At 40.2% G+C, this 26490-nt stretch overlaps 1 protein-coding gene across 1 annotated transcript in view; it reads right to left on the reverse strand.

The window, feature by feature from the left end:
* Positions 1-26490, reverse strand: part of RP1 (RP1 axonemal microtubule associated) — a 225597-nt gene that overhangs the window by 157666 nt on the left and 41441 nt on the right. The window contains exons 9-18 of the mRNA XM_065398305.1: positions 24828-24903; positions 23153-23229; positions 23018-23049; positions 22736-22865; positions 19547-19647; positions 16169-16342; positions 15453-15665; positions 14810-14987; positions 11043-11174; positions 4795-4997 (exon numbers count right to left, since the gene is read on the reverse strand). Of these exons, the coding sequence (XP_065254377.1) occupies positions 4795-4997; positions 11043-11174; positions 14810-14987; positions 15453-15665; positions 16169-16342; positions 19547-19647; positions 22736-22865; positions 23018-23049; positions 23153-23229; positions 24828-24903 (1316 nt within the window). The remainder of the gene's footprint in view (positions 1-4794; positions 4998-11042; positions 11175-14809; positions 14988-15452; positions 15666-16168; positions 16343-19546; positions 19648-22735; positions 22866-23017; positions 23050-23152; positions 23230-24827; positions 24904-26490) is intronic.

A 26490-nucleotide genomic window follows, 5' to 3' on the forward strand; every position in this document is an offset into this window, starting at 1 on the left:
AAGATAGGCACGCAACAATTCATGCATGTTTTCAGGCAAACCTTGGACTGCCCCTTTTCAAAATCTGGCCCTGAAAATAGGCTATTCAGTTTCTCTTCGGCTTAGGCTCCAATATAATTAGATGGGTTCCACCTTAGCCCCAATGGAACCAGGATGCTGGCACAGAAAATTAGCAATATTTTTGAGATGGTTCCAACTGGTAGGTTGGAGAAAAAAAGGTTGGCCAAAGCTGAACGGTGAGTGATACAAAAATAAATCTGTCCAGTAAAAGATAGATCAGAAATTACAGCTGAGCTGGAGGAGGGATGATTTACATCAGAGGTACATTCTGGAAAAGTAAAAGAGTGGCATATAATAAAGTTGAATAACAATAGGCATGCCATCAAAAGTGAAAACTGAAACAGACTGCATCAATGTGAGATGCTTAAAAGCCAAAACAGATGAACTACTGTGCCTGGCAGTGGAAGAGGACACTGATGTAATTGGCATTATTAACATATGAGAGCATGTCAAAAACTCAAGGGGATCTAGTAATGTCTGGCTAAGTAGGACAGATTAGCTGCTAGAAGTGGGAGATTAGTACTATATCTAAAAGAGCCTATTGAATCTAAGAGCCTGATTCTCCTCTCACTTATACCAGTCTAAATCAGGACTGACTCCATCAAAGGTAGCAGAGCAATCTTGGTGTAAAACTAACGTGACAAGAGAATCGGGCTAATTTCTGAGCGGACAGGACCATACAATAGAATCTGAATACAAATCCCAAATCATATGAATACAAATGTACCATCAACCTCCTGTTGAGGAAAAAGGTATTGAGTACACAACAGTAAAGGAGATCAAAGAGAAAACTCAGGCCCCACTCCGGCATTGAGATCTCCTAGAGTGGAACCCTGCACATGCTCCAAATCCCACTGACATATGCACAGGCACAGGGGTCTGTTCAAGCAGATCCCAATGCAGGATCGGGTCTATAGCTAAAAAAGAAGACCCAGGGAGTGAGTTCAGTTACCTACATATAGATTGGCCATTTGTCACAATGAGAGAAGCAATTTCATGACACCTTAAACCCTTGCTTCTTGGAACAGGTACTTCTACAGCATGTAAAAGAAAGACTACTCTTGACTTAGGGCTAAGTAACGCACACGGAGTGGTTCAAGGAGCAACTGTAGTTAGGCCACTAAATAATCGTGACCACAATACAATTAAATTCAGCATCCTCGAGGTGAACCTTAATCCCTCAATGTTGGCAGTCTCCCTTTAATTCAGGTCAGAAAATAAATAGTAGAGATGCCAGTGTAAGTTTATGAATTTGCTGGACCTTCTGAATCCTAGATCTAGGATTGGAGTAGACAAGGCATGGAATGGAGAATCCCCTTTCTCTTCTGGAATATATCAGCAAATCAAAGTGCAGTCAACACTCACAGGTACACTTAGACCTAGGATTACTTTCCAGAAATTACTGCCATTTTGCAGAGTTGTTTTGACAAATATTTAGAGCATCTGTCCAGTTTGTGAACACAGAAATGTAAACCATGCAGCAAAATAACATCTCTCAGAATGCATTAGAGCAACACAGTTAAAATAATTTCTAACATAAATCCTAATATTGGTCATATAATTGTATGGAGGATACAAAAGGCCTAAACAATCCAGCTCCAAAAACATGGTACAGAGAGATCTGTAAACCGTTAGAAGTCACTGATGTATTCTTACCTTTTTGATTGAATACAGTTTGCATTTCACTTGCACCTTTACTTTGTAAAGCATTTTGTAGCACCGTAAGTATAAAGGATACTCTTATAGTCCAATTCTATCCCATTTTTCAGGTCTTTTTGATGCTGAACTGTTATCATTATTTAAATTGAATACAAATCATTTCACATCCTATATATTGTACTACAACTAGAGTTCTCAGACACTTGAAAAGCAGATTTACTGTCAGATTATTTCTCAGTGAGTGTTCTTCTGACTAAAAGGCTGATGGCAGCATCCTCTGTCATATTCTCCTTTTTCCTATCCCAGCTCACTGCTGGTTCAAATCCCAAAGAGCTATTTACATTGTTTTAAATAGTTTTCTTTTTACCCTTTCTTTTAAAAATCCCTACTCATATATTATCCACCTACTCTCTATTTCCATTAATAAAAATAAAGTTTCCTTGTCTCCCCTCCTAGCCTAATATTTCCCCAACTCTTATTTCTAGGCCCAGCGGCCTTTATAAGAACATTGTCCTGCTCCCCAGAACACTTTGCATGGCCCATACAAAGAATGTTTAAGAGAATAATTGAACTCAGTGGTGCCAGCCATGAGTCTGTCCCAAACCAGAGGGAAGCTCACCACTGAGGTCACATGCAGGGTGCTTGTCACTCGGTGTTCAATACCTCTGGGAAGGTCTGAGACAAGAGCTAAGAGAATAATGTTAACCCAAATTCCTGTTTTCATTGATGTTCCCACAGGTTGAGCAGCTCATAGGGTATAGATGAGAGAGTTGGAGGATTCCAAGTTATTTACTGAGCTCAGTGGGAAGATAGGGAAACTTTAATTGTATTAACAAAACAAAATCTATCACCACACTTGGAAGATGATGATGTTATTATCATCGCCAATGGTTCTCCATTTGATTCAGCAGTAATTTACTTCTCTGGGCTCAGATTCTGATACCCTCACCTACGTTGTATAATACCTTACTCCATGAGTCAATAGGATCATGATATGATGATATTAGAGTCAGGGTGTCATTGTCTGGTTCTGAGTCAATAAACTACCAGTGTTATAGTTTACCTACTTGGAAAGTAGACGATCGTTGTATGAAATGGAGCAACCTGATATATTATCCTTTCATTCAGAAACTCTGAATATGTATTACTGTCATGTTTTATGCCTATTCTGATTATTCTTATCCATTCCATTTGGTTAATGGTTCAGCTGGCCGGTCTGCCTGCCCTCTTTTGTGTCAGTGTCAATAGGCAATGTATTGGCTTTGTGGAAATGCAAGGAGTGATGTCCGCCTAGAACAAACTTAGCACCTGTTTGTCTGGCCAAAAGAAGGATTCCCTTTGGTATAATTAGAGAAGGGTATAGCCAAGTGTGTCCATTAATATACTAGGTATAATATGCCCAAGCAATCTTTTCTCATGTGAGCAGCCTCAAAAGGGATTCAACAGGTAATGTCTACTTACATGAGTAAGGGATGTGATTCCTTTTATTTCTAGAGGCAAGGGTATTTCCACTTTCTGATAGCTGTCTGCATGAGTTTGGCAATAGGGAAGCTTTAGGAAAGAGATTCAAATTGCCCTGGGTTACCGTAATGCTGTCTGAGGCAGTTTTCTTCCTAGAACTCCTGGCTAGACCTCTGAGGAAGTCGATCATTTTAAAAATGAAAAAGTGCAGTCTCCTGCTTTAGCAAAGTGCGAGTGAAAACACATCAGGCTCAAGCACACAAGCAGTAAAGAGAATCAGTAATAAAACCAGTCTTGCATTCCTGGCCCCATTTCAGTCGACTACTATACTCACACTGATCCACAGGTACAAAACAATGTCACTTTGAAAGAGTTCTTACTCATTAGCTAGCTTTTGATGGATTTGTCTACTGCAGGCTAATGAGGGGAAATGTTTTAATTGATATTTATGTCAGGCCTGAAAGCCAGAGCGTCAGTGTGTGGAGTGTAGCGGCCCATGGTGCTGATGGAGAGATTCTTCTTTTTTCAAGATCAATATCCATAGGACACGGCTATAATGGATATCTATTTTATAGCAGGACAATCTTAGGGAATCTATGGACAGGGAGAGAAGTTAATATTGCAGACATGCTATTACCCAAAACTGGTTATAAATTATTCACTAGTGAGGAGAAAGGAGTTCCCAGTGGGTCGTAGCTCTGTGAAATATATACTGTACATATTTCCAAAACTAACATCACAGCTAATAGCCTCGATGCTTAAGCCATATTAGTACAAAGTACTTATTAATTATTATTATGGACAATAAGGATCTTGGTGTGAGTCACAACTACAATAGTATAGAAAAAGCACACAGAGCAAGTTCTAGTACATGATGGGAAGTATCATTTCTGGTTAATTCATTCACATATGGCTTCCAGCTGGAAGACAACAAAAGAGGATATGTCCCTCCTATAAAAGCTTTGTGTGAGAGCCAAGAGACGCTTTAGCCCTTTGTTAATAGCAATTTCTTCCTTCCATTCTACCTGGAGGTAAGCTCCTTTACAAACTGGATTAATAAAGTCAACGGCAAAACTCCTTTTGTTTTCATTGCAGGATATAAACAGGATCAAATCCTGACAATGTAACATGCATGTTATTGCAATCTATTAATACCATGTATAAACCTTTTACATTTCAGTCTTTTATTAGGGCATTAGTTAGCTGGAAAACAGCGAGGTTATGACTCTTAGCAGAGCCAACCATGCCGTACTCATTTCTGAGCCATGATTACAACAGTGTATTCAAGAATGCATTTCATTTCTAAAGATCCTGTAAATGATACACATTTTTCAGTGAATATGATTTGTGCAGAGGTAGATGGTTTCCAAGACTAGTTTCAAACCAACTGCCTAAACTAATTGCCTTAAAGAAAGCAATTTACTTCTGCAGTTTTTCCTGCTTGAGAGAAAAGAGTATTTCCTCTGCCACATACTATATATATTTAGCTGATTTAATGCAGAATTCAGAGACATTAGATATAGATTTATTTATGCAAAACATTTTCCCTATCACGAGAGAATTATCTTTGGAAAGGTATTCAGTAAAATAATGTTCGCAGCCTTCATTAGCTACCTGAAATTCATCCTCCTGCCTGGGAAGAAAGAGTTGTTCCCTGTTGTCCTTGCCAAGAGTTATTGGTCCAGCTACTCCTTTGTCTCCATATATCCAGAGTGTGACATTTGCTTGAGTTCCTCCATTTCCTGTCAGCACTGACACTTTCCATTCATCATCTGAAGGAAGGGGATACTTGGTACCTTGGGTATTTTTCATTTCCTCTGTGAAATACAGAACATTAGTGGTAAATCAAAATTGACATGAAACTGACAGTCCCTGTTCTAACATCAGCACATAAAGGAAACATAACAGAGAGAGGATTGTATTTTTTCACTGCAAGTGAGGGAGCCTAAAAGGACTGATTTATGTTTCTTGTCTAGTCCAAAATGTTCTGGTTAGCTGAAGTTGAACTACTAAAATCAAACTGGAAAAGACCAAGCATCTCAAATGTGTACTAGCCTCCCCATCCCTACAATGTTCTATGATTCAATGGAAACACCAGCTTCTAAGATCTCTTTACCTAGCTTCATTGTGGAATAGCGCATTGTCACAATCAGAAGACGAAGTCGGAAATTTAAAAACGGAGAGCGATAAAGTAAAACTGAAATATCTGTCTGTTGCTTTAAAATACGTGCAAGCTAAATGGGGTGAGTTGAATCATATATTTCTCAAACAGCTATACAGACAGGTGTTCAGGAAATTTCTCATTCAGGATCTGTTGCTGTCAAAGGTAGCAAAATGAAACTGACAAGAGATCCTGTATAATGTATTTTACTGCACTGCTTGCAAATAGAGCAGGGGAGGTGGGGTGCAGAAACTCTTTCTGTGCAAGGCCATCTCATATGCTATACTGGTTCTGTTGTTTTAGAATAAGTTAGTTCCTCCTTCTTTAGAGGGGTAAGACCATGACAGTAAACAATTTTGTGGTGTGAAGGCCCTCACTATCTTTTTAAAACAATTGTATAAAGCGGAGTACTTTTCATTTCCTCCAGCATTTAGGATAATTCAGCACTGGTATCAACAGGATTACTCATGTGCTTAAAGTTAAGCTTATGCTTAAGTATTTCCTGGATTGGTGCCATAATACTCAATTTGACAGAATCATTAATGCCTGAAAGCAGAGTCAAATTAAATTTCAAATTAAAAAAAGTGACTATCTGAGGAAATTAAATGGAAGAACAGCTTTGAACTCAGTAGTTCTTCAAATACACGCAAGCACCCATTTTTAATTTTACCCTTCACAAAAAATTAAACTTTTTACTGTGTTTAAAGATCAGATTCTAACTCACAAGTCACAAAATGAGCATAACATACCACAGATCATCAGCCCCAAAGCACAGACCTCTGCCATTTAAGTTAAAAGAAGTAACCCTATTGGCTTTCAGGCATAGTAGGTTGTTAGCCTCTATGTGGATTAGTCACTAGAGAAGAACACAACTTATTACAAGTAAATTTCACAAGCTGATGGCCTGACCAAATTTAATTTTGGAAGAGAGATAAATTCACTTCAATGATTGCCTCCACTGATCTTTCGCCCAGTGTTGAGGATAAAGATGTACTTGCAAATCTCAAATGACAAACCTGGAAGTGAAGCATGAATGAATGGAGTCTCAGCAGGGAGGAACATAATTTTGAGTATTTCTAATTCAAATGGATTACCAACAGTCATATGTCTGAAATATTATTCCTTCATGGGGTAGTGCTGTCAGCTAAGTGCTGTCCACTTACATAGGAAGACACCGTCCCTGCTCTGAAGAGTTTGCAATCTATAGCTAACTGTTCTGGCCCAAGGGGAAGATACTGCAGTAAAAGAAAAGGCTGATAAACATTCTATCTGCATAAATACATCACCAATAATATAGTGCAATCCACTACTGGAACAATAAGATAGAAAACAAATAGCTGAAGAATATGTTCTCTAAGGGCATGTCTACACTTACTGGTAGATCGGCACTGATTGCAGTGAAAGTCGATTTAGTGGGTCTGGTGAAGACACGCTAAATTGATGGGAGAGCACTCTTCCATTGATTTATGTACTCCACCTCCCCGAGAAGCATAAGGGAAGACAACAGGAGATGCTCTCCTGTCGACACAGTGCAATGTAGCCACCGTGGTAAGTGGATCTAACTACGTCGACTTCAGTTATGTTATTCACGTAACTGAAGTTGCATAAGTTAGATTGATTTATTGCGGTAGTGAAGGCCAGCCCTAAGAGAGTTCCCACCAACATAAAACTCTCTTTAGGTTCCACATTGATTAAAAACTATAGTACCTCTTGATATCTGGGTATATTGTTTTTTATACCAAGGACAATTTCCTTTTTGTTTGTTAAGCAGAAGAAGAAAATGAAAATAAAGTATTATACATGACAGTTAAGTTTGAAATGCCAGCCATAACTCATCTCATTGTATATTTCTGTTAGTATTAACAAGAGTACTTAGTGAAAGACAAGACTTTGACTCTTTTGGATTTGTTTCTTATTAAGTGTATATAAGCAAAAAAAATTCCACATTAACTTGAAATGTCTGTGAAACAAAGTGGGTAACTGAAAAGAAGATGGATCAATTTAACACAGTCCTGATTTTTCTTAGTAAGTTCCTCAGATATCACTTTTATTGTATCGGTAGGTGTTTTATGAAAAGCAGTGGTAATCAAGGAAAGTTATATAGTCAATTTTATCAAATGTATGATCTAGTTGGATCCAAAATATATTTAACTTCTGAAATATATAAAGAAAAGGGTTTTCCTTTAACACATTAAATCTCACATTTAAACCAAATGATTCAGGTAACTAAAGACCTGACTCTGCATTGGGATCCACTAATACAGATCCTTGCACCTGTGGGGAGTCCCACCGATGCCTAAGGAATTTGATACAGAACTAAGGCCTAAGACAACCAAAGGCCAAATTCTGGGATCCTTATGCAAATAAATCAGAGTATCGCCCTAGAGAGGACTGCTGAATTTGGCCCAGAGATTGTAAGCTATTTCGAGCAATGTCTGCTTCTTTTTTGTTTGTTTGCTTGTGTTGTATATTAGTATTTGTCTGTAAGGTGCCAACCAAGTTATGGCACTGTAGAAATAATAAATAATGTCATAAGAAATGCTGTTTTTATGGGATTTTCAGCCATTTGGCACGCAGCTGATAGTCACTTGGCCAGGGGTTGCAGCTGGTTATGCAGCTCTCTGATCAAGGGCGTAGCCACAGGTGGACCTGGTGGGCCACAGCCCACCCACTTAGCATCCAGGCCCACCCAAATCTGAGCAGGGGTGTAGTGCTGCCACAGCGGCCCAGAGCGTCACTTGGGCACCTGAAATTGAGGCTGGAGCTGCGCACCCGCCCTTGAGAAAGCTACGCTCTGGCAGCTCTGCCTTGCCATTTTCTGCGCCAACCCATGCGCATGCTCAGCTCGGCAGGTGAAGCCCTGTGTCTGGGGGCACCAGGGCTGGGAAGAGGCTGTAGCATCGGGGGAGAAGCTGAGCTAGCACAGTGTTGGAAGTCGAGGGCCACCCAAATTTCCACTCCTAGTTACGCCACTGTCTCTGATAGTGGTCATTTAGCCCCCTCTTTCATTGTTGCACATATTTATGTTTCCACCACAGGAATTTTTAACATGATTTCAGAAACACAATGGTGAATGATGAAGATCAAAATTCCCACATCAATTCCCACACTTGTGAGATCTCACAGGATTCCTGTGATCTCACAGGGAAAACTTTACTGTCCAGAGGCCACCAATGAATATATAATTGGGCATAGACCTGCATTGTCAGAGAGATGGTCTGAACAACTTAAAGAGTTACTGTAGATGTTTCAGAGTAGCAGCCGTGTTAGTCTGTATCCTCAAAAATAACAGGAGTACTTGTGGCACCTTAGAGACTAACAAATTTATTCTAACAGTGAATGTTAGGGGTATAGCTGGGGACGTATACTAAACATCTACTTACAGAATCAATTGCCACCCTTCTGTGAATACTAACTTGGGGATTTAAAAACACAATCAGTGTGTTAGGTCAATGTGGATTAAAAATCTTTCAACCTTCAAGATTCCCCCCCCCCCCCAAAATGTGAAAATCCAGTCACCTGTTAAAATACTTCATAGGAAAATATTCTTCATAAAAGAAACATTTTCTTTGAAAGACACAGTCAACTTTTGTATTTCCATTTAGTTTGCGTAGACACAAAAAGGACCCCATAGTTATTACTGCTCATAAATACTCCCTACAAAGTATTATAGAGACTTTACCTGAACCATTTTTAGGGTAAATATCTCCTCTGGAAAATGATCCTGGGCATCAAACCCTAAAAACATTCTGCTTTGTTGAAAATATGTTTAATGGCGTATGTGTTGTTGCCCTAGATTTTAGATTCAACACACTGAACCATTTTCTGACAATCTATGACACATGCAGAAGGCTTTTGGTGCTACACAATAGTGCAATACCAGGTGAAGTCTAAGGGATCTGAAACTGAAATAAGTGTTCTGAAATGAAAACAGGAGTGATGCTGCCACAAAGATGTCTGTGCTATCCACAAATAATTAGCAATAATTAGAAATAATAGTCTGCTCTGATTTTAGTTAAACCAGGAGAGTTTGGTGCAATCCTAATCTTGCACTGCATTTAAAGTCTCCTCTGGTATAAAACATATTGTTCCCGGTTTCTGCGTCCCCTGTAAATTAGCATGCTAAAATTTGGCATTTTGTTTATATAGCCACAACGGTACCTAAATTCCACCAACGTCAATCAAAAGCAGAATTGGGCAACTCAATTTAAGGGCCCTAGTTTGACAATTGGGCTCCTCAATTTATTATCTGGTGGGGGTGGGGGGAAGCTGTCCAGCAAAATAGTGCACAGCACTAGAGGCTCTACAACCCCAGCGTGTCCCCTCCACAGAGGTAGAGGAAGGATGGAAGAATTGCATAACTATGGATTCTCCATCCTGCCCCCCCATGGACCAACCTACCTCCCACACATGGATCTGAAATATAGGTGGACCATACAAAGCAGAGGTCTGTTCCCCTACTCCACCCCACCCGCCTGACCCCTTTCTTGAATAGGGGAACTTTGCACCACCGAGATAAGAACAAGATTCTCCCTTCAGAGAAGGCTCCCACGTGGGCTGCGTGACCTTGTCCTGCTAAATCAGAAATCTTTATAGACATGAAGAGAACATGAAACTCCTGCAAACTGAGTTCTCGGCTGCTGCAAGTTTATTTATTTTATTTCGTTCCATAGCAATCCTAGGACCAGGGCAAGAATTACTATCAAACTGCAATCTTTGTGGTTGAAGAGCAGACATTTCCATTTAGTTAGAAATACAGGTGGTGTTTTGTTTTGTTTTGATTATTAATCTCTTAAAAAAACAGTGGTTTAAATTGAAGCGGTGGGGGTGAAATACTGAAACTTTAAAAAAAAATAAAAAGAGAGATTCCAAAATACCCGAGTTTTCCATCTCAAACACTTCTCACTGTAAATGGTATCACTGGTGAATCGCTGTTATTGTTTATATTATGGTAGTGTCCACAATCTGCTAGGCACTATACAACACACACTAGAGAACCAACCCTGCCCCAAACAATATGATCTTAATCCCTTTATGCCACTCCCAGTGTAGCAGGTTACTGGGTGGAGAGAATTGGGGAAGGCTTGGGCAATGCCCAGTTGATTGATGTCTCCTTGAGGGCCACAAGCAGACATGGATCAGATCAGCATTAACAACTCCTCACCCAGTCAATCCTGGGCACAGGGCCTCCTCGTCCACACCCAGTGGATATTGGGTGCAGCAGAGTACTGAGGCCAGTATGTACTGGGTCAAGAATCCTTACTCCCTTCCCCCAGTAATTATACACAACAATATGATGCAGCCATATCCAAACATTTTTAAAGGTAGTTAGTGTCTCATCCAAAGCCCACTAGAGTAAATGGAAAGACTTCCATTGACCTCAATGGGCTTTTGTATTGGGCCCTACACTGTATTAGCACAGTTATATATTAGTAGGGAAAAGAGCTGGGCTATATTATAATAATGTATTCAAAACCAGCATAGTGAAATTAGTCAAATCAGTTATATGCTGACTATTGGCTAACCAATATGATAAACTTCACTGCTTTTTCAGATAACAAGTCTGTTAAAGAGCAGTTCATATCCACACTGTATATTGCAACAGTCTAGAAAAGCCATTTGGTGTCGTCCCTAGGGTAGGCCATCACAAAGACACAGAATTACAGTACTGCAGTATAGATTTTTGAAAACTATTCCTTACTTGCGGGTGAAGAAGCTGATGGGCTCTGAGCCACTGGCTTCTGGGCTTTTGCCGGTTGTTGTTCAGATTCTCTGATCTCTCCCTTTGGTTGGCTGGGTGTCGCAGATGTTCCCATAGGCTTTTCCCTGCCAACTAAAATAACAAAATGTAAAGTGTGACACTACCAAAAAATCATTTGCTTCTCCTATTTAGAAGCTACCCATGTATTCAACGGCAAACACAAGTAATAAACCTTGCAATTGTCAGACAAACGTACAAGATATACCAAAATCTTTTCTCTGTGCATTGCATAGATGTAAGTAATAGGTTTTTATTGCTAGCAGCAGGCATAAAAAAAAGAAAAAAGAAAAAAAGATGGCATGCCAATAAAATCCATTCACCGCTTTGCGATTCTAAGCAACAATTTAACATTGATGTATGAATCAAATGACTCGTTCAAATGCTGTTTTCTTGATGTTAAGTCCCTCCACTGATGTTTTCTTGCTTAAAGGGGGCCATTGCTTGAAATCTCTTTCAAACAAAACTGCCAGTGGCCATTTCTGAACTATGAAATAGCAAAGAGACAAATCTTGGCTGCTCTGAAAAAAGCATTAGGTCCTTTTATCTTCTTTTATTAAGAAGCAAGGTATTTTAGGGACCAACTTTCATACCTGAGTCTAAAATGGAGTAGCGATTAGTTTTATTATAGCGGTACCAGTTAGCATTGCTTTAGTTAAGGCTTTCCATTGAAAACCCTTTTCTTCATGGGTTTAGAAGGAAAAATTATTCTCTCTCGTCTGTGTGGTATATAGTTACTCAAATATTCTGCTCCTTCACCCCCAACCACATGCACGGTGCACGCACTGAACTTCCAGTGATGCCACGGTTATGATTACTTTTATTGTAATGCTTCTGTGTACCTTTGGAATTGTTTAAATAATAATATAAACTGTGTGCTATAATACAGTCTCTGACTGCTGATTGAAGTATTCTTGATGAGTTTATACTGCTTGTATCTGGGGTTCCCAACTTATAGTCAAAGCTTGATGGTCAATTCATCATTTTTATGGTCTCTTTCATTTTTTATCTGAAATATCTTTGAACTAACATCCACAAGATATAAAAAGCTGTGACCGTACTGGTTTCTGCCAAGTACTGGCCAAGTGACTATCAGCTGCGCGCCAAATGGAAAATAAAAAAGGGCTCTGAATGGTATAAATCTTTATCAACTGGCTCATATATTTCATTATGGGGTACATCAAAGCACTCTATGGAACTTTTAGTGCATGACAGTAGGATCCACATGGACACTTCGTGAGTAGCAGGCTAGTGCACGGTAGATTTACATCCCAGCCAGCCGCAAACTCAGTGTCTGCATAGACAACCCCTGAGTGTGATGAAAATTGGATAATGTGTCACCCCATTAAACTACCACATCAGAACCAAGAACTGGTCTTTTTAGGGAAACATGAAGGCTGGGATTTGCAAAGGACTTTAAGGAAGTTAACTGCCTAATTCAATAGGAATTGGGAACTTAAATCACTTGGGCCCAGATCCTCAAAGTTATTTAGGCTCCTAACTTCCATTGAAAATCAATGGGAGTTAGGTAATTAAATACCTTTAAGGATCCAGGCCCCAGCTTTGAAAATCCCATTATAAAGGAATAATCATTAAAGCATAAGATATGTGAATTTAGAAAAAGGCCATTTTAATTCTTTGAAACTATTCCCATTTTGTAGATGGGATTATAAATTTCATATGAAGACAAGGTTGTCTCTGCAATTAAAACTCCATAGTCTTCCAAGATACGGGAGTTCTGCATGAGATGGAGTTGGGAGAGTGAACCATGGAAAGTTTTAATCGATCTATTAAACTGCTTTCTCTGTGGGGAAAAAAGAGGTTTAGTAGCTCTTGTTATCTACCCTATGATTCAACGTCAGAAAAGAATCAGTAGATGAAATTCCAAAAATTCACACTCTGAATTATGTCTGTCCCCGTGTGGGAGCACTAGAGGGGGAGAAATTACAGGGAGCTATTTACCCTCTCGTACACCTGCTCAGGAGACTTCAGAAAGCTAATTTACGGCTCTCCGCTGCCAAGGTGGTTAGAACAGATTGGCCCAGTGAGGGAATGTTTAGGTGGGTGTGGCTTTATTATCTGGCCATGGGACAGTACTAGGTAGGCTGCTCTGGGGGAGTACAGCCTAACTCTTTTTATACCATTCTTAAAGAGGTAGGAAGGACTACTTCTTACCCATAACACCCTTCTCTCATAATAATAATAATGACAATGACTCTGGTGGCACTGGGACCTAGACAAGCATGACTTCAAGCACTGCCACTTAGTCCAATACCCCCCACTCAATGTGTCTGTGTCTAATGCAGCCCATAAGGTACAGCAGTTGTATATTAATTTTAAAAGGTAATCCCAAATTAATGTCTTTTAGTTCCTGAAGACTGGTTTCATGTTCCCATTTATCCTAATGTCCATGTAAAAAGTGTATCTATTTTAAATTTTTCCCTCTTTGCCTCATAAAAAAGGGGACATTAGTTTAAAAAGATAAAAACTGATCAACTATTTCTGAGCATTTACTCCAGATTGTCAGCATCACAGAAATGTTATCAATATTTAGCAAGATCGCCACTACCAGTAGACATTCCAACTGAAACTCAGAGATGTATGTTTTCAAATCTATTCCATAGTTTACTCATGATGAGACGTGCTTTGTACTGTTCACACTTTCTGACTGTTGAGCAGAAGTGCTTTTTTTTTTTTTGAACTGGCCTGCAGACAACTACAGTGTGTGTTAAAGCTACAGTTCAATGAAGGGGGCAGATATTTGTGAGGAAGTACAGCTTTGTGGTTAGGGCAGAGTACTCAGAGATCTGGGGTCTAACTCCTGACAGACTTTCTGTGTGGAAGTTCCCCATCTGTAGAAACAGGGATAATAATATTTCCCCTACCACACAAGGATGTTGTGATACTTAATTCATTAGGCTTTATGGAGATGCTTTGATGCCATGATTAAAGCAACACAGAAATGTATAAAAACAAAGCTCTCAGGTTTGCATAGTTAGCAACCACTGACAGTGGAGCAGATTTTCCACTCCACTCCACTCACACTTTGGGGATTTACAGAGTGAGAGAGTCCACTCCAGGTATACAACCAGCCTACCTGGCTCCTATGCCATATTTCTTGCAGTCTCCAGCAGTGAGGGGCATATTGAAGTTAGAGAGGGGGTATGGCCGGAGGGCTTGGTCTGGCCATCTGGTTGGAGACCAACATACATCCCTCTGTTTTGCTCCACTGTCAGTGGTTGCTAACTATGCAAACCTGAGGGGGTATGGCCGGAGCACACTCAAGTTGTATTCAGCTGGAGAGCAGTTTCTTGGGAACTGGTGCCAGCTAACACACGGTAGAGCTGCCCCGAGGCTGCTCTAACCAGTGACTAGAGTTGGGCAGAGAATCAGGGAGCTGTCATAACCAGATGTTATGACCATCGTTTTCATCCACATATTCAAAGTTTCATTTATTCAGCAAAAAACCAAGAGTTTTCCTTTTAACGCCTGAGTTGGTAAAATGAGGTACAAAAATGACCAATGTATATGGGAGGAATTAGTTGCAAGTAGGATATGTTTCTCATTTAAAGTACTAAAACATTCAAGAGCAAATTTTCAAGTCTGGTCTCTATATTTTTACCTTAAACTTTGTGGTCATAAATATTTACATGTGTAGCTATAAATATGTGAAATACTCAGTGGCTTGTTTAGTATTCAAAGTTGCATACATTTGATGACTCGTGGGTAGAACAAAATGTTTCTCTCTCCAGTGTTAACAACTGGCTTGGTCTGGCCATCTGGTTGGAGACCAACATACATCCCTCTGTTTTGCACAGATTCTAGACTCACAGATCCACTTTCTAAGTTCTTCTCAATTTTAAAGTGACAGTATACATCACCCGTCCCCTAAAAAAAATGAAATATATAAATGTGAGTTCAACAATTGAATGTAATATGCAGTTGGAGAACTTTAAAATAAAAACTTGAATATTTGTGTCAATTCAGTTTGTTTTTTAAGTTTTTACCGTACTGCTAAGTTGTCTAACTGTTCCATCCTATAAAGATAGCCTCATGTTTGGACCTGTTTATTCCTTTGTGATCAGAAATAGAGATATAATGATCTGAATAAGGGAAATATCATGCATGAGACAGAGAGTTCTGATTCATGTAAAGGTTTAGGCAAAGGCTAAACTGTCTTCAAAGCAGAGTTTCCCAGTTCTGCAAGTTTTATGGCTGATGGGAGATGTAAATGTCTCTATTTTAGACAACAGAGGGTAATGCTTACTGACTTTAAAGATTTTATTCCTTCTCTCTGGCATTGGCAAGTTACTTAAACATTTTAAAAGGCAAATATGAACAAGAACTGCTTACTGTTCCATTACACTTGCCATCCTTGATCCTCAGATACATTCTTTGGTTTTTCAGACTTTCAATCATGCAAACTCCAGAGCTGATTTTATGCACTTTCCAATAGGATTCTTCAGATTGCTTTCCTGCTCCACTGCAGCTCCCATCAGGCCTGAGGCAGAGAGCCTGGTAGAGACTTGTGGTGAGCAGAATTATGGCACCATTGTGGAACACACCCTGCAAATCGATAGATAAAAATATCCATTTGTAAATTACGTGGCTTCCTCCACCCCCTTTGATTTTTCACCTTGATACACTCCATCATCTGGCAGTAGTTGTACCTTTACACTAGCAATTAAGCAGAAGATGTGAATTGTGTTTTTTAAACCACTACAGGCGCATTTCTATGTATAAGGTGGTAAGTGACTCAAGTACATTTTTGTCACAAGTCACATAAGCATTCCTTCGACTAGCAAGCTGTTCTCTCCTTCTATGCAAACAATTTTCCATCCAGCTCTGTTGTGTGTACAGCCCTGTTTTTGGAAGGTATTTTGACCTTCCCCAGGGTTTACATCCTGATGTCTACCTGTTAAGCTGTAGTTGCAGTCTTTAGCGCCACCTAGTGGGAGGAGATCACTCTTTCAACTTTCAGTTTTCTGGGATGTGTTCAGGTACAGTGGGCTTTACAAGAATAAACTATTTGCAGTTTAGTTTCCTTCATCTCTCTCCCCCAACCTTACCTTCACATGCACAGCAAATTCTTTCGAGAGTCCTGCATAGCCTACTGTATCATTGACTACTTTGCCTTGAAGACTGAATGTAATCATGTGCCCTGGACTCCGGGCTGATTCCAGAATTGCACAGCGATTTGGCTGAACATGAACTTGTAACTCACAGAGAGTATCTTCATTGTCCTAACACAAGAAAAGCAGGAATAATCAATTATATGAACCACTAGATATAAGTAATATGAAAGAGAAGTCATGCCATGGGGTCTCTATTTCTGCACCTCTATTAATTCCTCATGATGTCAGAAACATATTGCTATTAGCCATGAAGATCAACCTAATATGGAAATTCTCAAATTTGTTTTTGAGCTTGAAATTCTAAAATTAAGAGGCCTGAAACTGGGCACAGAATCTTGCAATAAGACACGCCTGTTATCTATTCATAATTATGTTCATTGGGTACAATTTGCTTCCTGGGTTCTGCTAGAGAAAGTCAAGCTAGGAACCGCCAACGGCAGAACTTCTGCATTGAGTGCAGGTATAACAACTAACATACCCGGACTTCTTACTGCAGGGGTCTGGGGTCACCTGGTGCAGTCCACAAACCGGACTGAGTCAGAAAAGAGGGTGCAAGGTCAGGGCTCCCAGGAAATGCACTCAGAATATCTCTCAGGTACCTTTCACCAGCAGCAGCACTGTGGCCCCCCATATCAGGGTTTATATTGCTCTCCCTGGATAAACATCTAGGGAAGGCAGCAACCCACAGGGATCCAACCAGATGGCTGAATCAGGCTCATTATTTGTATTTGTCTGGTCAGAGTGTAAAGGGCTGTGGATTATTTCCTGGTCCTTTTGCATGAAAGACACTATACACAAAAATACACATTGTATTGGATTTATAACAGAGCTGGGCAAAAATGGAAAGTTGCAAGATTTCAAAGCTGTTTTCATTTCACATGGTTCAAAGTGGACTGTTGCTTTTTCAAAAAATTCATTAAGTTTTTTAATCTAACACAGGGGTAGGCAACCTATGGCATGCGTGCTGAACACAGCACGCGAGCTGATTTTCAGTGGCACTCACACTGCTGGGGTCCTGGCCACCGGTCCAGGGGGCTCTGCATTTTAATTTAATTTTAAATGAAGCTTCTTAAACATTTTAAAAACCTTATTTATTTTACATACAACAATAGTTTAGTTATATATTATAGACTTATAGAAAGAGACCTTCTAAAAATGTTAAAATGTATTACTGGCACGTGAAACCTTAATTTAGAGTGAATAAATGAAGACTCGGCACACCACTTCTGAAAGGTTGCCGACCCCTGATCTAACACATTAAGTTATCTCTCATTTACTGAAAACTCAGGTTTAAGAAAATGAAAAATGTCAATAGCCATTTTAATAACAGCTTTGATAACTTTTAAAATAACAAATTAAATAAAAAGGTGATAAACCTTTTTGCAAAAACATTTTAAAGAGTAAATGGTTTGTGAAACTTTTTGTTTCCAAGAAAGGCCATTTTTGCATGAAAAAAAAATCCTTTTCATTCAAAACATTTCAACCTCCTCTAACTGAAGCTTTTGAGAATAAAAGAAATCATCAGGTGGACTTTAGACGAGACTGTGAAACAAGAGAGCCACAGGACCTTTGATTAAATCTGAAACCTATACAAATGTTTACTATATTACAGTACTGTTTTACAACTACACAGCACCTTTCTTCCAAGGATCACAAAGTGCTTTAATCATTAATTAATTAATCCTCACAATTTCCTTATGAAGAGGTGTTTTATTACTATATGCAATTTAGAATGGGTAAACTTAGGCAGAGACTTTAAGTGGCTTGTCCAAGATTAAAAAAAAAAAAGTCAGTGACAGAGATGGAAATAGAAAGAAGGAATCCTTTCACCCAGTCCCCTAGTTGTAATGATGTTGAGAACAAGAGAGAGCTGTTCATTGCTGTGTGGAACAGGAACAAGAAGTGTTTGCATCATTTATTCTGTGGTTTGAAGCCATTCCCAAATAGATGCCCAATTCTGCAAGGTGCTGAGTAAACTCTTCTCCCACTAAAGCCAATGCATATTATATAATGGAGGCTTTGACCACTAGGTTACTCGCTCCTCAAATAAGGGAAAGAAAAACACAGTTGGTTCCATCCTCAGTAAAACACAGTTCTATCTAAAGGAACCACCTTCCACAACTCCACTTGCCTAATCACAGGTTGAGAGTGCTGTGAAAGAGCGATGCTGGGCTTGGCTTCCAGGAGGAAGACTCTTTCCTGTTGAGTTCAGTATCTCTACAGGAGACGGGAGAGAAGAAAGAGAGAGAAAAGGGACAGAGGCCTTCTCTTGTCCAGTGCAGAAAGTCCACTGGTGAAGAAGTTAGATAAAGGAGGGAGGCAAAGAGGAGAATAGGAAGAAGCCTATTTCCTGAAGATCTCAAGAGTTTACAGGGGAAGATGGAGAAACTCCCTTGGAAAGGGTTCCTGGGCTTCACAGGAAATGTGATGAAAGAGCCTCTCTCCTGCAGCGCTCAGGAGCTCCATTCCTTAAAAACCTCTCTAACATAGAGCTCAAGAGCTTTGCAGATTGACGACGGGATGGAGCAAGGTCTCTCCTTTCCCACCTCCATACTGACATTGCCTAGGCTGTATTTTCTGGCCCTTAATCTGCCGGTTGCTTTGACCAGGGCTGTGGAAGAACCCGCCCCATAAGTTGACTAAATGGGATCCAGTTTCTTTGGTTCCCACCTATAAGGACTTATAAGGTTTCATGTGCTTGACTTTCCAAGAAGCTTGCGGTCACGAAAACATGCACGCAAGCAAGCAAGTACAACCAGTACTAATCTGTTGCTGTTGACAAAAATCTACCTTTGAGGAGAGAATGAGCGAGCAGGGGATCAAGCTAGGCTTGGAACATTAACTTGCAGCAAGCCTTGAAAAGCAGGTTAGTTACAAAAAGTGAGAGGGAAATAAATGGATATTTACAATTAGCACTTGGCACTGATAATTATCCAAGGAGATGCCAGGGCATGCCAGATATGTTGTCAACATTTGACTAGCTGGTATAAACAATGAAGCACAGCTCATAATGTTCCAGGTTGTATAAATCAAATCCTTCTCAATAAGCCATTAAAAATACTAAGTGAGATACAGGAGGAAAGAGTAAAAATAAAAATAGATGGGCACCAAAGCAGAATCCAAACTTTCCTGATCTTTGGCAAGTTCAAACTTCAGATTTTGGTTTTGCAACTTGGCCTCATCTCTGATTGGAAGTAACTGCTACTTATTAGAACAGAGAACAAAATCTGCATTATATTTAATAAATTAATAAATAATAATAATAATGATGATAACCATGAAACAATTAAAAGCAATAAGGTAATTTCGTACCATTCCAGTGACATAGCCATTGTCAAGAGCAAGGGCAATATGTGGCATCTGATGACTCTTAAACACATGTGCGTTTCTTTTGACAGTCACGTCAAAAAGACCTAAAGAGTTTGGGGGAGAAAAAAGGTAAAGCCATAGATGTATTCAAACTCATTTTTACATCTAATACCAACAAGTGACTTATGATTTTGCAAAGACATTATCTGACAGGGAAGAGGCCGAATTAAAAAAATTAGTAATTAGAACTGAGGAAAAAATTGGACTCTGATCAACAGATCGCCTCCCAATTCATTTCGGGAAGCTCATAAAGTCACTGCCTGAGAGCTATCAGCGAAGAGCTCTCATCATATACTTAGGGAGAGATTATCACCCCAATTCTGGCACCTGTGCACCTGCTAAAAGGGCTGGAGCAGCATAGCCCCGTATATGTAAAGGGAGGATTCCCCCAGCACAGGCAATATGGAAGACAATTCCCAGCATAGAGACGTGCCAGAGTGGGCCTGGGTGCAAGAGGTGCGGGTTTGGGGCAGGGTGCAGCACACAGCAGTACAGAGATTCTAGGCATCACTGTGGCTCATAGGGCACCCCTGAGAGGCTGCCATAACTAAGACAGGCTCCAGGGCCATGTTATTCCTGGGGCCTCTCCAGTCCCTGTAGCAGCCCTGGATCAGAAGGGTGCTAAGGTGACTGATAGTCACCTTATCCCCTCCCTCCTGGGCTGAGAGTTCTGGGTTGTGCTTCTTAGAGTACAATGTTCAGTGCTTTCCACAATAGAGCCTTGATCCCTAACTGGGGCCTCCAGGCACTACCACATTATAAATATATACATAAATAACATAGTACTTTCCCTAAATGCCTGTAGCTCCCACTGATAGCAATAAATACGGTGAGTCAAACTCATCCCCAGTGTAATAACACTCTGAGCCATATCTGTCCCATAGGCCTTTTCTATCACTCTGATGGGCCCGCTTGCAGTGCAAGGTACTACTCAGAATGGCAGAATCTGGCCCAGAGATTTTATCTATTGAATAATTTTATTCTATTCATAATAAAATAGAGCTGTTGCAACCTGCTGTTTAGTAGTTAAAAAATTAAGTATATTCATTTAATGAAGCAAGGCTGCATGCACCATATGCCTATTTAAACTATTGTTCTAACTAGATCAACTAAATTCAAGGTAATTATCTCATACATGGGGGCATCTTGCATGATGGCAGTGTTCCTACATGCCAGAATCAAACCATAGCTCAAAAAATAATAATCACAATGGCACTTCTCTTAGTGCTTCCAGTTAGGGATAAAAAATCCTGGAAAATTAATAATCCCTGAGCCAAATCCTCAACTGATGTAAATTGCAATTACTCCATCAAAAGCACTGGCGCGAACCTAATTTACACCAGCTGAGGATCTGGTCCAAAGTTATTAATAAATTGTTCCTTGTAGTCCCACCAACATTTGAAAGGCAGGAAAGTTTCAGCCCAAGCAGCTTCCACTAAAGCTGCTTACTATGAAAGATAAGTAGATGGTGTTTCTTTCTGGAAACTTCATTCCTAACTGTGAGCACAAGGAACAGTGCCCCAAGATGAAAAATTAAGCGACAAGTCTCACATCAGCTTCTGTTGTACAGAGCTAGTCTCACTGCCCTGGTAAAGTAATGTGCATGTGTTTAACCCAAACAAACGTTCAAGGGAAATTTTGAGGGGTAGAGACGTGTTCTTCATGCCAAAAAGTGTATGTAGATGTGTGCCTACATTTGACATCACAATTGTGCTAGCTGCGTGCTCTATTTACATGGCCATTTGCAATAACTGTGTGTGCAGTTGTGGTACCTGCACAATTACACAGAGACTGAAAATACTACTCACTGAAAATTTGAAAATGACATGCATGATGATTTTACTTCTAATGTGTAAAATTAAATGTACAGAAAGTGCTATAAATTTAATGTGTTTATGTATTTAAAAACTTCCATACAGAAGGCCACGTATAAACATGAAGGAAAGTGTATGCAGATGCAGCAGTCCACAGTGAAGCAGACAGCATTGTGAATTTGGATTCTGCATGCAAAATGATTATGAACTCTGTGGTGTCATGTGGAATTGAATCAAACATAATCCATCAGTCAAAGCCATAGCGTTAAAAATTGAACAGATTTGCTTATTGCCTCAGTGCAGCCTAGGAGACCTGATTCATGTAAGGAGGTTGGTTTGGAGGTTTACCCAGTAGGTCACAGTTTATAAATCATAAAATGAAACTCCCTGTGGGATTTCCAGAACACGCTCATGCTGGGTAACTGCATTTAGGGATTTGGAATGCTCTGAAATTTAAGGCAATACTTAGAGATTTGATTAATTCAACATTCTGAGTCACTGAATAATTGCACTCCAAGAGCAACCATGACAACTAAAAAGGGATCTTTCCAAAAATAAAGTGAAACCCATATTCCATGCCTATCAGATTTTATTGATCTACCTGTGGACTGTCCTGCATGGAGAAGATTACTTGAGGAGTTATTCATATGGGTGTTTTCTGCCCCAATTTCTCAGAGACATTCCACAGGTAATTGCTGGGAATTTGCTCATTGCCTTGAAGGCTCTCTCAAATATGTCCTTCAAGGTTCTGTTCTGTCACCCCTTCTATTCAGAGCATAGGTGAGGCCAATCAGGAAAGACCTGAGACACTTTGGGTTGCACTGCCATAATGTAGATTATGCTTTTAACCTAATGTTCTCAAACCCTTGTAACACAGTACTTTCTCCTTGCCAGAGAGAGCTGAGGCTTGAATGGGAGTGAGTTGGTTGAAGCTCACCCAGATAAGATGGAAGTGATACTGGTAGAGAGGAGGAAGCATTTGGAGCTGGTGGCTGGGACAGTATCTGCCCCAGTTGTTGAGAGGGTTTTACCACCCTTACCATGGAGGTTTGCATTCTGGATCACTAAACCAGCACGTGAGAACTAGATTCTATTTAATAATGGGACGCCATTGTGAGATGTTCTTTTACAACAAAACCAAGTGGCTTTTACCATTAATAGTTTTAAATGCATTCAAGAGTAAGAACATTCATGGTTGCCATCCTCTGCTCCTGTTAGAATTAATTTTGAATCTTATACATGACTCCTGCAATGATCTGATGATGCCCTCCTTCCTCATGCTGTTCACCCACACATCCCCATCTGGCAAATATTTTACCATATTTGTCCTTCTTGTCACCAAGTGCATCAACTGTGCCATCTGGACTGAGGCGTATGAAACCACGGGTGAGCCTGTTGTAGAACTGAAGAGTGTTGCCTTTCTGAAACTTCCATCTTTCAGCAGCCCACTAGTTATATTTTTAAAAGAAGGAAGAAAAGAGCCCTTATGAGAAGATACAGGAAGAAAACGTCACATACAGAAAAACTGTTGACCTGATTTTCCCCAGAACAGACTTTGTATACTGTCAAATCAATTTTTGAAAAGAGAAAAAGTCTTTACGTTTTCCTCTCTCTTGAGTTCCAGCTCTTGCCCTGCAGAGATAGAGAGAATGTGATCAGTTTACACAGTATCCTGGCCATTCTTTGACACAGTCACGGTGACAAGGGACTCTCTTCTGCATTGTTTTACGCTTACTTGCAGAGAAGGTGGTAGTGTCAGTGACATTTAGTTCTCTTACAATTTTACCATCCTCTTCCCCTTGATCTAGCCACCTTTGGAGAAAAACAGAACCCATTCTGATTATATTGTTTTGATCTCAAACCCAGCAATATTTTTGTCACAATGTTTACACATTACATTTTAATATTTTGTGCACTGAGGCCCTGTACCACCAAAGCACTTAAGCATGTGCTAAACTTTAAGCAGGTGAGAGTTTCCATTGACTTCAGTGGGACTGCTCACTTTTTTAAAGCTATATGTGTGCTTAAGTGCTTTTCTTGATCAGGGCCTAAAGGCCCAAGCCAGCCTGACTACCTGGAGATCTCAACTAGTGACCCAATGTTAGGGATCCGTAATAGCAGATCCACTGACCACACTGTCTGCCACCAAAAGGCTTCTTCGGGGAGCCCAGCTGTACAGACTCCTAAAACCGTCTCTCATGAAGCAAATTTCTTGCAGGCAACACCATCCTCCCCACCCCCAACCCATACAGGTGTAAACTGTGCCATTAAAAGTAAAAAAGGCTTTATTCTCTTCTCACTTACACTGCATAAATTAGAGCTAACTCAGTTAAAATCAAAGGAAATGAACCATTGTAAAAGTGATGTCAGTGAGAGGTGTATCAAGTCCTTCAACCACACACAGGATTTTTCTGTGCGAAACAGATTTCAGCAGTCTCTGAATTATTTATGAAACTAGCATTGTATTTCAAGCTCTCTCTGTAGCAGTTCATCTCACCTACAATACTGAATCAAAATTAGGTCACGCTAAGAGGAGGTGCTGTATCAGATGGGCAGAAAGCCCACACGCACACATAAATCAATTTCAGGGTGCACATCAATCACTCAAAGCTGTCTTGGGCACTTATTTATTCACTTGTAGAAGTGAAAGAAGGACACAGAATTGAGGTGCCATTGGCAAGTTGTAGCTGGATTCATACGTGACTGGACTTTACTAATTCCTAATATTTCTACTGATTTTTATTAATATCACTTTCCACAAGCTATTTGTGAATTAATTGATAGTAGATAAAATTAGAAATGAGCATAGGACTAGAAGATTCAGAACAGAAGAGACCACAGGGGAAGCAGCAGGGAAATTGGGATTGCTTCAAGTTCTGCTGCTGCTCAGTGACAGGTTTGGGGTGGACAGGGAAGGACCAGCCGCTCAGATACACCTCAGTGATAGCCATATCATGAGAACCTAAAGCCTGATCCTGAGTCCACTGAAGTAAATGCCAAAGCTCCCATTGGTATTGTCAATGGTGCAGAATTACCCTTAGAGAGAGAGCAACCCACTCAACTGAAAAGTGTTGCCTTGGATATAGGGAGAGGTGGATCAGCTGATGTCAGATCCAAAATGTCAGATGAGGGGATGTGCCAGCCAGCAGCTGCTGAATGTTGTAACAGGTGTGGGGTGGAGACGCCTTATATAGAATGTTTCAATGCTCAGTCAATGGTTAAATGTATCACAGGTCTGAAGTGACCAGACGTTTTACCATCTTATGACTGTTTGTTAGAGTATGTAAAAGGAGTTGGAGCATCTCAATTCGATTCTCGGGGGACAAGCACTTCACAAATCACCCCTGACTGGAGAAGTCATGAACAACTAGTTGTTATTACAACATAACCCATTTGAAAACATTACCAACCTGTGACAAGGAAAAGAATAATCCAGGTCTGTGATAGGATCCCTGACTACAATCTTCTCCAGAAACCATCCATTTCCTATGAACAAAATAAAAACAAAGTACATCCTAAAATGAAAATTTACTCTGTGTGTGTGTGTGTGTGTGTGTGTGTGTGTGTGTGTGTGTGTGTGTGTGTGTGCACGCACACACACACTCATATATTTGTCCAGATTCTGATTTAAATTACACCAGCTTAAATCAAGGCAAACTCCACTGAATTCACAGAGCTATATCAATGTCAAACCAGTTTAAGTCAGATCAGAATCACACCCAGTAACTTTAAACACAAATGAATATAACATTAGCACCGTGCAAGGAGTCACTCCCTGATATATAGTAGTGCTCATCGTTTTCCTGTAATTACGTTAGGGTCCTTGTCAGGGTTGAATGCTTTCAGAGCAACCCCTGGTGAGCCTGCACGTGTACTGCTCATAGCTCCCACTCTTTTTAGACTCTTGCAGGCAATTACCAGACCAGATTAGGTCAAAGCACATACTCCCTTCCTGAGGGGTCTGGTTTATTAATTATTTCCACAAAGTGTAACTCACCATTTTAGTCACTCAAGTTCATATGCTCTCTGGATCCATATAATCATCCTGGCAGGTTTTTCTTGCCCCTGTTCAGGAGCTCCCCCCCTCCATCATCCCAAGTCCCATTCTTGGAGCTGGGTTGTAGTTCAAAGAGTCACTCCCTCAAGAGAGGAGTCCCCCAGCCAGCTCTCCTTCTTGGAGCTGGGGTTGTAACTTAGGACCTGTAGGTCCTTAGCCAGCTTCTCCTTCAGCTGGCCCCTTTTTCCCAGTTAGTCCTTGGGTTCAGCAGGCAGGCCTTCTCCTGCTATTAAGAAGGAGCTGCTCCCCTTTCTAAAGCTCATCCCAGTTGGCTGGGAGAAAGTGGACCTTTGCCCCACCTGCCCTACTAGACTCCTGGTCCTGGGCCCTTAAAGAAACAGTAACAGGATTTCCTCTCAAACACTACTTATACCCAAGACCACTTCCTCTTGACCAATATCTCCTAGGTCCTTGCACACCGGACCTCCCAAAATCTTAAAGGGCCATTCCACATGATGGAGGTAGGCTGACCCCAGGCACCACTACCCTTAGGGGGACAGACCTCCTCATCACAGTACAGGCTATTGTAAGGAAAGAAAGATTCACTTTAAAAACTCTCCGTTTATAGTCACATATGCTAGAAGCACCAGAGGTGTTAAAAGTGGACTGTTGCAGGCTAGCATGGCCCCTTATCCCTCTCATTTAAAGCATTTAATTTATGTATATGAGAAGATATTTTCTTAGTCTTCTTAATTCTTTAATATTTTGGTCAAATTATCAATAAAGCTGAACATATCCATATTTTGGATACAATTTGGCAATAACACTGCCTTCAATTTTTTAAAACCTTAATTGGCAGCGAAGGTACTCTCCATTCCTGGCAAGTCTATGGCATTAAATGGTGCAATATTCCCTTGATGAGTACACATTGTGAGAGACAGTGTAACTCCATGGAATATTTCAGAAGTCCAGGAAGCTGACAGTTTAATCATTAACCAATCTGAGAGACCCACACTGCCAGCAACTCTAAGGGATTATATTGACTGGCTCAAAGCAGAATGAAGAAAATTGATTGT

Source organism: Emys orbicularis, chromosome 2 (assembly GCF_028017835.1).
Source record: "Emys orbicularis isolate rEmyOrb1 chromosome 2, rEmyOrb1.hap1, whole genome shotgun sequence".
NCBI lineage: Eukaryota > Metazoa > Chordata > Testudines > Emydidae > Emys > Emys orbicularis.